Below are 17,093 nucleotides of genomic sequence, written 5' to 3'. Positions count from 1 at the left end.
ATAAGACAATTTCAATTTATTGTAATGATATTAAAGGATGAATGCATCCAAAATTAATATGTAAGGATTAAGGGAGTCATAATTTAGGAGCAATACTCGTGCACGTTGAATGATTAATAAAAATTAATCAATCTCATGATTTACAGATGGATAAGTAAATTATATCTCTGACGTCTGATTAATTTATTTATTACTGAAAGCCATAAATCCAAGCCCTGGTGACAGCATACCATAACATACATCTCCATCCCCATCCCCATCCCCATCCCGGTGGCTTCCTTTATTTTCCCAATATTTTCTCCTCTTGATTCGCTATTTTTTCAAAATTTCTAAATCGCCGGAAGGAAAGCGTATCAAAACAAAATCAAATTATTCGAGAAGGATTCTGTGTGCGATTTTCGGGCTGTCTTGATCCATCCTTCAGGTATGCGTTTTCCTTCTTCGCTGCCATTTCCTCGTTTTGCATGCTTCTGAAGATTGTTTTCGTCTTGCTTCCTTTCACCTTTTACTTGATTATTATGTTTTGTTTCCATTTCTAGGAGTTCGTTCACGGTCATCTAAGCTTTCGTTTGCAGCTGTTTCTGAATTCCAGTTTCGAGATTTTTCTCATTTCTTTAAGCTTTATTCGGTAAGCTGCTTCTTTCCTTTTATCTCTCTTCTTCAATTTTTATTTATCTCGTTGGAGTTCGTTGAATGTTTGATTGCTGGTAATTCGTAAGGCGAAAGGAGATAACGAATTTTGCTGTAGGTGTGGATTTTACTTTCTTTTTCCTCCTTCATTTTCGTCTGTTTCAGTACTCTGTTATTGTTGTCTATGAATAAGCCTGTTTCTCTTAGTGTTTATGCAACGAAACAGAGAATATGTTTGGAGAGATTAGGTAAACTTCAAATTCATTCAGCTTTGGCGTTGGATATTTAAGCATTGTTTCAACTATAGCTTCTTATATTATCTTGACTTCACACAAGTTTTGGTTCATTGGTGCCTGGCGTATTTATCAATATGTCGATCTAATCTTGAAATTATGAGATACTGCGATCTAAGGGAATAACAATTTCTTAAACCTTTATTTTTATTTTGGCAAAGGTTTCTCTCGCAAAATTGTATTTAATTATAAAAATGGATTGCTTACTATATCAATTGAAATGAACTGGAACTTCCGTTCGAAGCTCTTTGTATGCATATGAACTAGGGTAGTAAGTCTAAGCATTTACTGTCTCTGTCATGTACTTCAACTTCTTCCCGTGATACTTGACAATTGATTTTTGTATTTCTATATTATTAGATGGAGAGTATGTGATGTATCTTTAGGACTGATTAGTTCTGCTTACATGGCTATATATATATATATATATATATATATATTTATTTATTTATTTATTTATTTTTAAAATTATACGGGGGAGTATTGGGTGCATTTTTGGAATTGACTAGTTAGGCTTATATATCTATAAAAGATGTCCATTGTTTTTCAAATTATATATTAATTTCTGTGAGTGAATTAAACTATATTAATTTGTATGCCCTATATATTCAATATTTTTACGCAAGGATGCAGATAATTTGTCAGTTTGTAATAGGGAACCGATCTTACAAGGTGCTAGCCTCATCTATTTTTGGGACAATGAAATCTCACCTAACTATTTGGGTCACTTTATGTTATGAAGTGCTGTGAAGAGTTCAAGAAACCGATCTTAGTAAAATAGGCATGTCACTGTGTGATGCTATCAATAACTTCTTGTTATTCTTGCAGGCTGTATCTCTGTGTATTCTTGGCCTGGTTTTGAGTACTAAAATTCTGAAAGCAAGATATGGTTGCCTTTGGAAAGAAGTTAAAGGAAAGACAGATTGAAGAATGGCAAGGGTGAGTGTGATACACCAATATTTGTTTTGCATTCTTTCAGTTATCTTGTTTGGTTGAGTGTGCTAGTAGCCAGTCTTTTGATCAAAGAGAAATAAGTTGAGTTAAGAATACAGCTAAAGTAGATTGATTAAAATGGAATATGTTTTTATTTTTTATTTTTTATTGTCCTTGCATTTTAGATGGGAAGGAAAAAGACCTAAATATTAATTTCCAAATATGATTTGGAATTATTAATTATGCTTTTACTGCTGTTATTCTGTTTCACAAATTTGCTTTTGTGCAGATATTACATCAACTATAAGCTTATGAAGAAGAAGGTAAAACAATATGCTCAACAAATGGAAGTTGGAACACAAGATCGTCGGCACGTTCTCAAGGATTTTTCAAGAATGCTGGACAACCAGGTGTATACTGCATATCCCTTTTATGCAGAAGAGTTCATTAAGGCTTTGATAAATAATGATGCAAGTGATCGATTAATCTCTTTGTCATGCTTTGTCACCTGAAAATTTGTTAGTATTTATTGTATTGCTTAGTAGATGATAGTTCATTGTTATAGATCCTGATCTCTAATTTAACTGATTAGCATTAGGAATTTTCTAATTTTGTTAGATTATTGTCCTTTATGCTGTAAGCCCATAAGAACTGAATGTGCCATCATGCCATCAATTTCAGCAGTCACACACACATGCAGATAAACTTTATGTATTGACAGGAAGCAAAGCGCAACAAATTGTGTGGCAATTGCGTTGGAGGCTCAGGAAATGCTCCCCATCTCTCTTTGGAATTGTGTGTTTTTATAGCATGCTGTATGTACTCAACCATGTACAATCCCTTTCCTTCTAATTGAAGTGGTGGAATACTTTTGTGACTACAAATCATGAATTTAGGTTTTGGCATTATTTTCTGAGCTGAAAATCACTTTTACTATTTCTTTGCTGCTTTGGAACTGCATATTTTCTATATTATGCAATTGTGGAATCGAAGTTATGATTGCATCCATTAACAACTTTAATATGCATTTTCTGACAAATCAGATTGAGAAGATTGTACTTTTTCTACTGGAGCAACAAGGCCTTCTTGCCAGCCGTATAGCCAAACTTGATGAACGGCTTGACATTCTTCAAGAAGAACCCGAAATATCCCAGATAACTGAATTGAGAGAAGCTTACAGAGAAGCTGGTCAAGATCTTTTAAAGCTTCTATATTTTGTTGAGATAAATGCAATTGGCCTGCGTAAAATTTTGAAAAAGTTTGACAAGCGGTTTGGCTATAGATTTACCGATTACTATGTCAAAACACGTGCAAACCATCCTTACTCACAGCTGCAGCAAGTTTTCAAACATGTGGTAATATGTCGTCCGATTTTTATTTCTGTATTCTTCTTGTCTCATAATACTTCAAGGGAGTTCAAATATGAAGTCTTGGAACACTCAATATTGTTCTACATCCTTAGTTGCATGTCTGATTTTTTGCACGAGTGTAGTGGTTGCATGTAGAACAACTTGTAGATTTAACTTTCATGAATTTTCACCAGCTGAAAATGAACTTGTAGGGAATAGGAGCTGTTGTTGGAGCCATATCACGGAACTTGCATGAACTCCAGGACCGTCAAGGAAGAAGCTATCTATCAATATATGATCAGCCTGTTCTTCCTCTCCAGGTGGGTAGGAGTTCACTCATTTTGTTGCTACTTGGTCTAGTTGTTAACACTTCCCATGGACTTCCTAACAAATCTAGTACTCAAAAAGTTATTTCAGCTATGTTATTTATTCCAATTCCCATATGCAGGACCCTGTAATCGATTCAATTAAAGCTGCTGTGGACAGGTTAAGTAACTCAACAAACTTCCTAAACTTTTTGGCACAACATGCCCTCATTATGCGAGAAGAATTGCCTGCTCCCATGGAGGAACAAGTTGATGATAGCAATTATCACTCCATGTCTCTTTTCTTGAACTTAGCAAATACCTTCCTATACATGGTCAATACATATATTGTCGTCCCAACAGCCGATGACTATTCCATGAGCCTTGGAGCTGCAGCGACTGTATGTGGTATTGTAATTGGAGCAATGGCAGTTGCACAAGTGTTCTCATCAGTTTACTTTAGTGCATGGTCAAATAGATCTTACTTCAGACCTCTAATATTTAGCAGTGTAGCTCTCTTTCTCGGGAACATGTTATATGCTGTTGCTTATGATCTTCAATCACTCTGGGTTCTTTTGATTGGACGCCTTTGCTGTGGGTAGGGAATCTCTTTTATCTTTTTAATTTATTATTTTTTTCTTTACTGAATAGTTAATTAGATTACAGTCTTACGATGTTCATATTTTTATCTTTCGTCACGTTCAACGTGTTCTAGAATTCCATATAAACTGTCTTTTTGGGGTGTCCTTTTCTTTTGCATTCAGGAACCGCATATGACCTTGGACTCTATGCATCTGCATGTCCATAAATTTCTTCCAGGCACGTTGCTAACCGCCAACTGGAGCCACTAAGAAAATGATTGCACAGAATTGCCCTAAATTGTTTGTTATTTCATATATGGTTTGTTTCATTTAGATATACATCCACAGTGCTCTGTGGCATCTGAGTGCCCATAATCTAAGGATGCTTATGTCTCTAAGCTGATGTGCTGTTTCTAATGATGTTAGTTTTTTGTGTAGGGAATAAATTTTATTAGTTTTTTGTGTAGGGAATAAATTTTAATACCTTGGCTTATTTTTTGTTATGTTAATCATTTTAGTCAGGTTTAATTTGATAATGAGTGCTTCAAAATTCTTTAGTTTCATTTTCTTGCAAGGTCTAAATAGCCATGCCTTGGATTGTGTTTAGGAGCTTTTACACTTGATAAATTAGAAGAATTAGAGTTATCTCTCTTTTTGGAGGTTTCTCCATGTTTAACCGTGGATTTGGCCTAATCATGAAAACTTACTTGGTCACTCTTATCTACCTTCGTCAGTCTTACATAAAATGAGAGTCTTTTTGGGAACACTATTTTCTTATATTGTGTGGAACAAATATTCAGAGGAGACTCTAAAATCTTGAATGGTTTTGAACTCTCCCTTGTCTTTTAGTGGGGACACTAGTTGAGAAATGTTAATATGCACTTATGATGTTTGACAGAACTGTAATTTTCTAATACAGATTGGGTTCTGCTCGAGCTGTCAATAGGCGCTATATCAGTGATTGCGTGCCACTAAAAATTCGCATGCAAGCTTCAGCAGGATTTGTTAGCGCCAGTGCTCTAGGAATGGCTTGTGGCCCAGCTCTGGCAGGATTACTTCAAACGAAGTTTAAGATTTACAAGCTCACTTTTAATCAAAACACTTTGCCTGGTTGGGTTATGGCTGTGGCGTGGCTAATATATCTAATATGGTTGTGTATCTCATTTCGTGAACCTTCACGGGAAAATGAAGAGAATACACCACAAGAATCACATCAAGGTAATTTTATTTGGTATTTCTTCAATCTTGTACTTGTTCACATGAATGCCATTACATTTTAATTTATCAATCTATTATTCTGGTGGGAACATCCATACGGTTTGGTCAAGTGCGTGTTTGGTGTCCACAAATTACCTTGATGTGTTTTTAGAAAATAAAGAATTAACTTTATCTGGTCCAATTGCAACTTTTCTTTTTAGATAAAGAGATAAATGAAATAGGGGAGTAAAACTCCAAACACCTTATCGATGAGTTACCACAAAACTAGTCCAGTTGCAAGTTTTCACTGCTCTGAATACTTTTGGTATCAGGTTAGAGACGTCTCTAGGACATCTAATTGCATATTTCTTCCAGAGAGTAGCAATTTTGTTTTAGGTAACATTATAAGCTTAGTCCCTAAACTTTCAAGTTTGTGTTTTATGGTACTTTGAACTTCAAAAAGTACCTTGTACGTCCCTCAAACTTAATTTTGTTCTATTAGGTCTCTGAACTTTGAAAGTTCCTCAATCTTTGAACTTTTAAAATATGTTTTGTTCAATTTTGTGTCTAATAGGTCTCTGACATATTGGTCATTTTTTAAAAATGAATGGATCTATTGACATGAAATTTAATATTGTGTCTAATAAAATCTTAAACTTTCAATTTTGTTTAATCGGTTAATGAGTTTTAAAATATGTTAAATCAAGAACAGGTTAGACTCAAAATTGAAAGTATATGGACCGTTCAGAGTCATTGAGTCAGTTGTTCACAAATTATCAAAAACATTCTAAATTTAAATATCATGTCAATTTCAATGTATAGTTCAAAACGACACACTTGAGAAAGGTCTTCACCAACCGTTGCTTATTACTACACTAGAGAAGCCATCAGATGAAGATGACCCAGAAATTGATGATAGTGAAGAAGCTCCTGAGGAATCTCGCCTACCAGTGACCTCTATTGGCTCAGCTTATAGACTACTCACTCCTTCTGTTAAGGTACCTGCTATAGACTAGAAAGTACTTGGGAGTTTCACATCATTCATTGTCATTAGATTGACTGATTGATATATCTGGTGTCTTCATGGTTAAATTTTAGCCTTGGGGATTCAAATCACGTATTGAAAATTGGATGACTAGAGTGCCTGTCTTTCCCATACCAACAATGGTTTTCCATGAGTTTTGTTTGTGGTTTAATTTTCTTATGGACACCAAGATTTCTTTATGGTAATGAAGTTTAAGAGTTACAATTTGTTTGGGAGCATTTTGAAGTAGCAAATTTGAAACGCTCTCAAACAAATTGCCATTTCCATTCATTATAGGTACTGTTTAACACTAAAACTGAAACTGTTAATAAATCCCGTGGGATTGTACTACTGAACAATGTAGTTCTCATCGTAAAGTACATATAACAATCTAATTACTATTGTTTTCAATGACACCATTTTTTTCTTTTTTCTTTTCTTTTAAATATTTTTTTAAGATAACCTTTCTATCTAGTAGCCATGTTGTTTTAAAATGAGTTTTTCGTTTTCCTTTACACAACTTTTTCTTTTTTGTTTTCCTGTCATCATATTTTAACTGAGCATTTGATGTCAACAGGTTCAGTTATTGATCTATTTCATGCTCAAATATGCTATGGAAATCCTGCTTTCGGAGTCTAGTGTTGTTACAACATACTACTTCGGTTGGTCCACGAGCTCTGTGGCAATTTTTCTGGCATGCCTTGGCCTAACAGTTCTCCCAGTGAATATCTTTGTTGGTAGTTACATTAGCAACATGTTTGAAGATAGGTAATTACTTCAAAGGGATTATGGGGAACATGTTTTCTTGATTTTAAATTTTCTTCCCTTGAACTACTGTGTCCTCTCTCTCTCTTGGAATTTCTCTCACGTATTTTGTTTTAATGTCTCCCTTGCAGGCAAATACTGTTGGTATCTGAAGTTCTCGTCTTGATAGGCATCCTCTTAAGCTTCAATATATTAATTCCATACTCCGTGGTTCAATATGTGGGCTCTGGACTTATCATGTTTGTGTCAGCAGAAGTGCTGGAAGGTGAGGAATTTACTAAAAATTGTTCAAGTTTTTATAGAACCGATTAATTCTAAACATTTTAAAACTTGCTACTGATGTTTGACTGTGCCATAAAAGTTGCTACTAGGTGACGTATTAAGGGTGTATTGGTTTAATTTTTCAAGTGTGTAATTTTGAAAATAAGTCATTTAGGGGAAAAAAAATTAAGTGTTTGACAACTACTTAAAATAGTTTTTGAAACACTTTCACAGTGTATTTTAATCTGTTTTAATCAACAAAGTTCAAATAAAAATGACTTTTGAAAAACATTTTTCTCTAGTCAATCCAAACAGGTCCTAAAACATTTTAGAAAGAAATATACATGGTGCATTTTGGACTAAACCTATTGTTTTTGCAGCCTACCACAGTTTGCTAGGTGACAAACTCTTCTTTTTCTTATAAAATATTTTTGAACTTTTTCTGCTGTGTGGTTAAAGTGGGTTATAAAAAGATAGGTATAGCTCAAGATGCACCAAGTATTTCTCTTTTATTAGAAAACACTCCAAAAAAAAACTAGTGAGGAGAATCTTTATACAAGGAACTTGGAGAAGTTCTCAAACTCATCCTTGCAATCTAAATTTGGAAAAGAAGAAATCTGGGAATTTTGTTCACTTGCTGAAAAAATATTTACTGGAGTCTTTTTACTAACCACTGCAAAAAGATAGAACATACAAGGGATTGGCGTCCAATACGAGAAAACAATGAACATGGCACATGTCAAAAAAAAGTCTCTTATTAACTGAATTCTGTCTGGAAACTCATGTATCTTATTTGGATTATGGTATTCTTTTGGTTTAGGATTTTGCTATTTTCATAGAAGTCAATCACACAAAAGTTGTATCATCAAGGATGACCTTTTTTTTTTCTTCCTTCCTTTCATCTGAGAATGACACAAATTTTCATTTGATCATGTCTAACACAGGTGTGAACCTCGCACTTCTCTCACGAGTCATGTCATCTCGACTCTCTCGTGGTACGTATAATGGTGGATTATTATCGACAGAAGCCGGGACTATTGCACGAGTGATCGCAGATGGAACTATAACCCTTGCTGGTTACTTGGGCCGTAGTAGGCTCTTGAATGTTACACTCATTCCCTCCCTCCTTATTTGTGTAGTCTCCATTGTTTCCACCTGCTACACCTACAACTCTCTATACTGATAGTCACAACTCATCATTTGGTTTCTTCTATCTGTCAAAATCCTCGATTCTTTTCCGCGTCAATTCCTCCATTTTTTTTTTTTTGCACTTGCTAGTGCTATGTCTTGCAGGAAATCTCACTCGTTTAGATCGTCTATTTGATTCTAAATTTATTGTCCCCCTGGTATGTGATATGTCTTACATGTGGGATAGGGAGGTTCTCGTCCTAGTAGAAGTAATTATTTATTTGCGCGTCTATGTTGGTAGATTTGCGAGATTTTGTTTAAAGTTTATTGTTCTTCCTCCATATGCCTTAATGTCCTGCTTATTGAAAAATCGCCCTGAGAGATTATGGACCACTCATTTACGTTTTAGAATTAGCAAGTAGAAAATGCATATGAATAGGTCCAAATTTGGCTGGAGGCTGCCATTGTTGTAGGGATTCCAAACTGTAATCTCATGCTAATGAAATTTATTTTGCGTCTTATGAGGAAGGAACCGTCTTTCTTTGTACTGCTAGTCCGGTCACTACATTGATAGAGTGTAATTGGGTATTAGAAAAATGAAAAGTTTTACTTATTAGTTATTACAATTCGAGAATTAATGCAATAATGCACAATTGAGTGTTTAGATGAATAAAGAATGGGATGATTGTGATCAATTTTGATGATCGCTTGAATATTTACCTCCAATAATTAAGTGACAATTCATGGAAAATGGTGATTATCCTTGAGGTAATATTTCAACTCACTGAAATCAAATTAGTTTTTTTTCCCCCTGTTAATGTATATTAATAAGGTACACGCTTGGAAACAATAAATTCGCTGTACTTCAGCAGATTCTTACTACCATTTATTGTTTCTTAGAATTAGAAATTAATGAGAAGGGGATGGAAGGCTAGTCCAGTCTCCAGTCCTGACCAGCTACAAGGGGGAAAAAAGAAGTGGAAATGACGAGACATTAAAATGAAGTTGAGCTACTTTCTAGTGGGTCGTTGATTTCAATTAAAACCTCCTTTTAAGGTACTCTTCACAATTGTTTATTTTCTTGATCATTGCTTTGTTGGGCCTCTTAGAAGAAGATTTTACATTTTGATTATATAATTAAAATATATATGACATTAATTGTATGGTAGAGATTGAATTATCAACTTTTAAGATGATAGTCTTCATAATTGTTTTTATACAACAATTATATGCATTGTATATAAATTTAAATTATTAAATTAAATCATGTTTGTAGTTAAAAGAAATCATGTTTGTAGTTAAAAAAAATCAAACAACCTATAATTATTTCCTTCCTCTTTTATTTTATCAATGAGCAATAACTTTGACATAAACTTGTTCTATTGATCTCGGGTTCGTTTCTCTCCTTCCACATTTTGAAAAAAAAAAAACATTAAATTAACATTAAACAATTTAAAATTAACAGAACAATTTAAAATCAACATTAAACAATTTAAAATCAACATATAAATCTTGCTTGTTGTACCCACTGTCCCACTTCTTGACTCTCTTCCAATACAATAATATAAATTAAATTCTCGTATACACTTTTCTTATGAAAAAACAAATTTAATAATTAGATTAAAATATTTTAACTAATTGAAGCATTTATACTAAAAAATCAATTAATTGTATAATTAATAAATTAAAATTAATTTACACATTAATTAAAAAGTAATTGATGAGTTATTTCTCTTCCCTTTCTCTTATTCAACTCGCAAGGAAAAATGTCCAATCTATTTAATAGGGATTGAAATGAGCCGACAATCCGAATAACTTGAACTATCCAATCCAAAATGTAAAGGTTGAATTGGGTTAAATTTTTTCTATTTTGGTTGAAATGGGTTGGGTCACGAATTGGCTAAAAGAAATGATGGTTGATCCAACCCAACCCGAATACATATATATTAATAGAAAATATAAAAATTCCTCTTTGTTTGAAGTTTAATTACTTGGGAATTTTTAATATTTCTCTTCTTAAAATTGTTATGATGTTTATCTTTGTTTAAAATTTGTAATAAATAACATAGATATTTAGTATTTAACATTTGAATTTTATGAGATTAGATTTACATATTTTAATTAAAAAAAAAAATAAGTTATAACTCAAAAACCTGAATTAGGTTGGTGACTTTATTCGGGTTTTTGGATTGTCAATCCAAACAACTTAAATTTTTGAATTGATAAAAAACACCCTCAAATCAATCCAATCTAACCCATGTACATGTCTAATTGACATGCACTCTCTTCTTTGAGGTCGGAGGGTTCGATCTCTAATTCACTTATTGACATACCCAATTTTACTTGGTCTCCTCAACGTTGGTGCCAATTATAGTTGATTTAAGCTTATTTGGCCTTATAAAACATACTTACTACTCCAACCTTCATAATGAGCAAAGCGTTAGGTGGGATAAATTTATTACACTTTATACTAATTTTATTAAGTTTTTTTTTCAGAAAAGAAAGAATCTAGAATAAAATAGATGAAAGTTAATTTTGTTCAAAAAAAAAAAAAAAGAAGAAGAAAAAGAAAGAGATGGTAAAATCATATTCATCCAATTCATTGCGTTGACATATTATATGAGTCCAAGTGACTGAGCCCAATAATAAGAAAACATTTGCCATCTCACAATTATAACTCGCAATTATTACAATCATTTCCCTCTCTCTCTTTCTCCAAGTCTTACAATTTCAAAGAGAATTATTCTCACAGCGAAGCCATCGGAGTGTTTGGGAATTTCACATTGTGTGCATTTTCTTGAAATCTCTCTGTTTTTTCTCTCTTTGATTTCTCCGATGCTAAGGAAATCTTTGTATTCTCTGCAATTTCTCGCCATTGCAATCGGGCTTTAGAGGTAAGCTAATTATATAAAACAACAAATTTGGGCTTCACTTCTCCTCATTTCATTTTATTGTTTTCTTTCCCAGAAAAACAGACAAGAAATGGGTTTTGTTTGCGCCAGATTTTTCACTTCTGCTCTTACTGCATTTCTTCTCTTCCATCGTCTTTGTTCTTCTCAAAAAGGTACCAATGTACACCCCTAGCCTTTAGTGATCAAAGTTCAAGGATTATATTTTTCTGGGTTTTTTTTTTCATAATTTAACTCAAAACTTTAAGTTCATGGGTTAATTAAAGTTATTAAACCTGTTGCTTTCTTGTATAAGAATCCATTTAATAGTTCCTCTGCTTTTACAGTTCCAAAATTCGGTTTCTTGCGAAATGCAACCGGCGCTCCGGCGCTATCATACTACGATTACATAATCGTCGGAGGTGGAACGGCGGGATGCCCCTTGGCGGCCACGCTGTCGGAGAAGTATAAGGTATTGGTGATAGAACGCGGTGGTTCGCCCTACGGAAACCCCAATATCACCAACTTATCGGCGTTCGGGGCTGCCCTTTCCGACTTGTCGGCTTCTTCGCCGTCGCAACGTTTCGTGTCGGAGGACGGCGTTATCAACTCACGCGCTCGTGTCCTCGGCGGCGGCAGCTGCCTCAATGCCGGATTTTACACACGCGCCTCTCCTGATTATGTCAGGTTCTCATCTTACTACAAAACCACAAAATAATTCAAATAATTATGCAAATACCTTCAACTTTAGGATAAATTTCAATCATGTCCATCAATTTTCAAATTTTTCATTTAACTTTACTTGAACTTTAAAATAGTTTAAAAACTAATCCAGAATTAATACAATCAAAGAGTAAAAATTAAAAGTGATAACACAAACCATTAAAAGTATTGATATAATTAAATTTATTATAAACCATCCTCTTAAGTTTTTGATCAAATAGTTGATTTAACACTAATATTCACATAATTTACTCATGACAACTAATATTTAGAAAGAGATGGTAAATGTTATAAAATTTAAGTTTAAATACTTATTTGGTCTATTTTGTTGTTTTTTAAGTACTCATCTTTTATTGGGTTGGCTTTTACTATCTATGTTTTCAAAATATTTATTTTGATCATTAAATAATGATTTGGTTTTCTTTACATTTTTTTGGTTATAAAATCTAAATATTTTAGAATTTTTTTATAGAATTTCTCTAGTTAAATAGTAAAATGCTTAAAGAAAAAGGTTATATTTTTATTATTAATATAAACGTAATTTAATTGACATAGGGGGAATTAAATAAAAAAAAAAAAAACCTTTTAAATTGAATTGTGATTTGTTATATAGGAAAGCGGGGTGGGAAGGAAAGTTGGTGAACGAGTCATACGAGTGGGTGGAGCGAGTGGTGGCGTTCGAACCGCCGATGGGGGAGTGGCAGTCGGCGGTGAGGGGCGGTCTGATTGAAGCCGGTGTGAAGCCTGATAATGGGTTCACCTACGATCACTTATACGGTACTAAAGTGGGCGGTACAATCTTCGATCATCAGGGCCATAGACACACTGCTGCAAACCTCTTGACCTATGCCAACCCTTCTAATTTAACCGTCTTACTCTACGCATATGCCCACTCCATCATTTTCCAAACTCAAGGTAACCTACTTTTATCTATTTTCCTGTTACATTATTATTCTCTTCTCTTCAAAATACTCTCCTTTTTACTCGTATCAATTTCATATTATTTCTCGTTTACCCTTTTATGAATAGGTAAACAAAGGCCCAAAGCCCACGGAGTGGTCTTCGAAGACTTGAACGGAATAAAACACAGAGCCTACCTAAAGAATGGGCCCAATAGTGAAATAATCATATCAGCGGGATGTCTTGGAAGCCCACAACTTCTGATGCTAAGTGGGCTCGGCCCAGCCCAACATCTTAAGGCCCATAACATAACGGTCATTTTGGACCACCCCATGATAGGCCAGAGGGTGTCCGATAACCCAATGAACGCCGTTTTCGTTCCCTCCCCCGTTCCGGTGGAGGTGTCGCTGATCGAGGTCGTCGGAATTACTCAAAACGGAACCTACATTGAAGCCGCCAGTGGCGAGAACTTCGTCGGCGGCCCTTCTACTAGAGACTTTGGCATGTTCTCTCCTAAGGTACACACACGTTCCAGGTTATGTTTTTAAATTTGCAATGGAATCTATTGTGAAAACTTTTCTAAACATAAATTACACTTCACTTCACTTCACTTAAATAAATTTATCCAATTAAACCCAAATAATGTAATCCATTTAATTCAAACTGAGAGAGCTGTGATGTGGTGTTGAGGGTATAATTGTAACTTATACCATAATAATAATAATGACCAACCCAAACAAAATTTGCATTGTTTTTCATCTGTATTGATGATGGTGAATTAGTTAAAAAAAAAAAGAAAAAAAAAGTAATTACTACTTGGTGGTTGGTAAAAACTTTGGGGCAGATCGGGCAGCTATCGACAGTGCCACCGAAGCAAAGAACGGCGGAAGCCATAGCCAAAGCCATAGAAGCAATGAAGACGCTAGACCAAGCCGCATTCAGAGGCGGCTTCATCCTGGAAAAGATAATGGGCCCAATTTCCTCTGGTCATTTGGAGCTTCGAACCCGAAACCCAAACGACAACCCTTCCGTCACATTCAACTACTTCAAAGAACCCACCGACCTCCACCGCTGCGTCGCCGGCATAAACCTGATCCGCCGCATAATCGAGTCAAAATCCTTCGCTAGGTTTCGATACGACAACGTTTCGGTGCCGACGCTGCTGAACATGACGGCGAGTGCGCCGATCAACCTTCTGCCGAAACACGGGAACTTGTCGAGGTCGCCGGAGCAGTACTGCAGGGACACGGTGATGACGATCTGGCATTACCACGGCGGATGTCAGACGGGAGCGGTGGTGGATTCCGATTACAGGGTTTTGGGAGTGGATTCGTTACGAGTAGTGGATGGCTCAACTTTTCACGATTCGCCGGGAACTAACCCTCAGGCTACCGTCATGATGCTGGGCAGGTACTTTCTTCTTCCAAACTTTAATTGCCTTTTTCTTCCTATCGGTTACTTTTAGGCTAAATATATAATCATAATTTAGGTTCATTTGATAATCGTGTTGTTGTTTTCTTTTTAATTTTTTTTTTCAAAATAGTTATAGGTATGTTCAGTTTATTTTCTATCGATGTTATAGAAAATAAGTCCAGTTTTGAAAATTAAAGTTGATTTTTTAAAATTATGTTAGTTTTTTTTATATCGATTTTTTATTATGGTTTACCTATTTTTTAAGCAAAAAAATTGAATTCTTAATCTAAGATAAAAATAAGTTTTTAAATCATTAATGTATTTTTTTAGTTTTTAAAATATTTGTAAAAAATAGATAATAAAGTAAGAGATTAGAGGTAAATAATGTTTATAAGTTTAATTTTCATAAATACAAAATTAAAAACAAAATTATCCCTAAATTGGGCTTAAAGTTAGATTTTGAAAATTGGTCTTTGTTTTTGTTTTTTGCTTTTTTTTATTTTTATTTTTTGTTTTTTGTTATTCAATAAGAATTCAATTGTTTCTTTGATAAGGAAAATAAGAGAAACAAATCATAAATTTTGTAACCAGAAAACTAAAAATAAAATGGTTTTCAAATAGAGTCTTAATTTATACTTATTAAAGTTTATGCACTAGATTGATATTTATTTGAGTTATGGACTAAATTGTTACAAATTTGGAAATCTATGGACTAAATCATTACAAATTAAACTTCAAGGATTAAGGGGATGTTTGAGACAAGAAAATGGTTATTATAGTCTTATGTTATTATAGTTGAGTGTATATTATTTGAGTTTGGGTTATAGTAATATGTATTTGACGTGTAAACTATTTTAGTTTGAGAAGAAAATAGTAAACACTGTATCAAAGAATAAAAAAATGATGAATGTAAGATATAAAAACTGTAACAAATAATAAATACGGTAACAAATGAGGTTTGAAATAGTATTGACTATAGCTAATTGGGGAATACAAAATAATATTCACTTTAGCAAGAGATGGTTATTATAGTCTTAGGATGATCCTTACCCCAAACGCTCCCCAAATTGTTATTTCTATGAAAAATGTAGTTTTTTTTTAAAAAAAAAAAAAAAGAAAAGAAAAAAGTAGGCACCAAAAGTATTTTTAACATTCATAAAGTCTAGGCAATGACATCAAATATAGGTATATTGTAACATACTTATACGTTGTGTAAAGTATCTAATATGTTTATTTATTTATTTTGAAAATGTGTGAATTATGGGTCAAAAGTACAAACACTATGTCAATTGAACTATGTTCATTTTGGCAAGTGTTTAAATGGTTTAATTATAAGTTTTATATATAAATTTTTAGAATTGAGCTTATTTGATATTTGAAGTTTAATAAGTGTTGATAAATTTTTAAACTTATAATTTTGTGTCCTATAAATCTATGAAAATTCAATTTTAGTGTGGGTTGAATAAATCTTAAACTTATTCCACAGTTTTCAAAATTTACAAACTTTGCTAGACATTAAATTAAAAGTTTAGAATTTCGTTAGAGATAAATGTCAATCTACATTTAATATATTATTTAATTTAATTTTTTAAAAATATAGCTTGAAATTCATAAACTAATTTTGCAATTTAACTTTGTTTTTCCTTTTGTTTTTTAAACTTCTGCAAACTCAAGCCAAATTCAAAGGCGTGACAATAAAATAGTGTTTTCTATTTGACATTTGATTAGTAATTCAATTAGGATTTGGAGATGAGTAAAAAATAATTAAAAAAGAAATAAAAATGACGGAGTTTCATAAAAAATGTGAAGTTTAACCCAATCATACTATTGAATTAAAACTATCATTTAAAATATTTAGAGGTCAAATATACTGAATTAAAACTAAAATTTAACATATTAGAGGTCAAATTAAAAATAAGGTCAAACCATAGATACTGTAATATTAATAATAAATATAGGATATATCTTTTAAAAAAAGAAAAATAATTATAAAATATATAACTGAAATGAACATTATCCCACTAACATAAACGTCGAAGTTGAAAGTTGAATTCTGCTATCTAAAAATATAATAAAATAATAATAATAATAATCGTCTTCGTCAAATGGCAATTAAAGGGTCAAAAATGATGATTTAGACCTGATTAATTTGTTAATGTTGTTAATGTTGCAGGTACGTGGGTGTTAGAATATTGAGGGAAAGGCTTGAAAGCAGCCACCAAAAATAAAATGAGAGAAAATATTATATTTCTCAACGCTTATATATATATATTTATATTACATTGTTCTTTTTGCTTTTCATTTGATGTAACTTTCTTGCACATTTGAAACATTACACAAGTCTATGAAATTATTGAGATCAAGTTCAGAAGATAGTTCTATTTATTCTTTTTCTAACAGGAATAACCATTTAGATGTCTATGTATCTAATTAATGTTTAAACCTTAGGCTAACATATGAAAATAAGTAAGTTTTTAGTGAAAAATCGAAATCAGAAGAGTAAGCTTTGACCAAATAGACAAAAAGATGTCCAATGATATTTGTATTAGACAAAAAAATTTAGCATCTTCAAATATGTCGGAGATTTAATAAGTGAAAAATTGATATGCTAAGAATCTATTAGATACGAAAATTGAGAATTCATAGCACTATTAAAGAACTTACTTTTAAGGCTTAGGAACCATATATCGATAAAAATCTAGA

At 33.1% G+C, this 17,093-nt stretch overlaps 2 protein-coding genes across 5 annotated transcripts; both read left to right on the top strand.

The window, feature by feature from the left end:
- Window positions 1-229: 229 nt before the first annotated feature.
- LOC120092975 (SPX domain-containing membrane protein At4g22990-like) lies at window positions 230-8,678 on the top strand. Of its 3 annotated transcripts, XM_039051246.1 has the most exons (13): window positions 230-424; window positions 540-628; window positions 1,752-1,862; window positions 2,146-2,266; window positions 2,538-2,687; window positions 2,900-3,211; window positions 3,418-3,525; window positions 3,654-4,108; window positions 5,011-5,309; window positions 6,111-6,286; window positions 6,890-7,080; window positions 7,209-7,342; window positions 8,283-8,678. In XM_039051246.1, the coding sequence occupies exons 3-13, from the start codon at window positions 1,810-1,812 to the stop codon at window positions 8,519-8,521; spliced, it is 2,238 nt and encodes a 745-aa protein (XP_038907174.1). In that variant the 5' UTR covers window positions 230-424; window positions 540-628; window positions 1,752-1,809; the 3' UTR covers window positions 8,522-8,678. The 3 variants fall into 3 exon arrangements, with proteins under 3 accessions (XP_038907174.1, XP_038907175.1, XP_038907176.1); XM_039051247.1 differs by lacking the exon at window positions 2,538-2,687 and having other exon boundaries at window positions 231-424; XM_039051248.1 differs by lacking the exons at window positions 230-424; window positions 540-628; window positions 1,752-1,862 and having other exon boundaries at window positions 2,578-2,687.
- A 557-nt stretch (window positions 8,679-9,235) lies between these two features.
- Window positions 9,236-16,753, top strand: LOC120092976 (protein HOTHEAD). Of its 2 annotated transcripts, none has more exons than XM_039051252.1 (7): window positions 9,236-9,522; window positions 11,434-11,530; window positions 11,702-12,041; window positions 12,691-12,992; window positions 13,107-13,495; window positions 13,822-14,387; window positions 16,564-16,753. In XM_039051252.1, exons 2-7 carry the CDS (start codon window positions 11,449-11,451, stop codon window positions 16,616-16,618), a joined length of 1,734 nt encoding a protein of 577 aa, XP_038907180.1. In that variant the 5' UTR covers window positions 9,236-9,522; window positions 11,434-11,448; the 3' UTR covers window positions 16,619-16,753. The 2 variants fall into 2 exon arrangements, with proteins under 2 accessions (XP_038907180.1, XP_038907179.1); XM_039051251.1 differs by lacking the exon at window positions 9,236-9,522 and adding an exon at window positions 10,836-11,360.
- Window positions 16,754-17,093: the final 340 nt, after the last annotated feature.

The sequence above is a fragment of the Benincasa hispida genome, chromosome 12, assembly GCF_009727055.1.
Source record: "Benincasa hispida cultivar B227 chromosome 12, ASM972705v1, whole genome shotgun sequence".
Lineage (NCBI taxonomy): Eukaryota > Viridiplantae > Streptophyta > Magnoliopsida > Cucurbitales > Cucurbitaceae > Benincasa > Benincasa hispida.
The sequence above is the reverse complement of the archived record's forward strand: the minus strand, read 5'-3'. Positions and strand labels throughout refer to the sequence as shown.

Excerpts from the sequence above, each read along its gene's own strand:
- LOC120092975 (XM_039051246.1), top strand. The coding sequence starts at position 1,810 with ATGGTTGCCTTTGGAAAGAAGTTAAAGGAAAGACAGATTGAAGAATGG. Across the intron at positions 5,310-6,110 it reads ACCACAAGAATCACATCAAG|TTCAAAACGACACACTTGAG; the intron begins GTAATTTTATTT and ends TTCAATGTATAG. Across the intron at positions 6,287-6,889 it reads TACTCACTCCTTCTGTTAAG|GTTCAGTTATTGATCTATTT; the intron begins GTACCTGCTATA and ends TGATGTCAACAG.
- LOC120092976 (XM_039051252.1), top strand. The coding sequence starts at position 11,449 with ATGGGTTTTGTTTGCGCCAGATTTTTCACTTCTGCTCTTACTGCATTT. Across the intron at positions 13,496-13,821 it reads TTGGCATGTTCTCTCCTAAG|ATCGGGCAGCTATCGACAGT; the intron begins GTACACACACGT and ends ACTTTGGGGCAG. Across the intron at positions 14,388-16,563 it reads ACCGTCATGATGCTGGGCAG|GTACGTGGGTGTTAGAATAT; the intron begins GTACTTTCTTCT and ends TTAATGTTGCAG.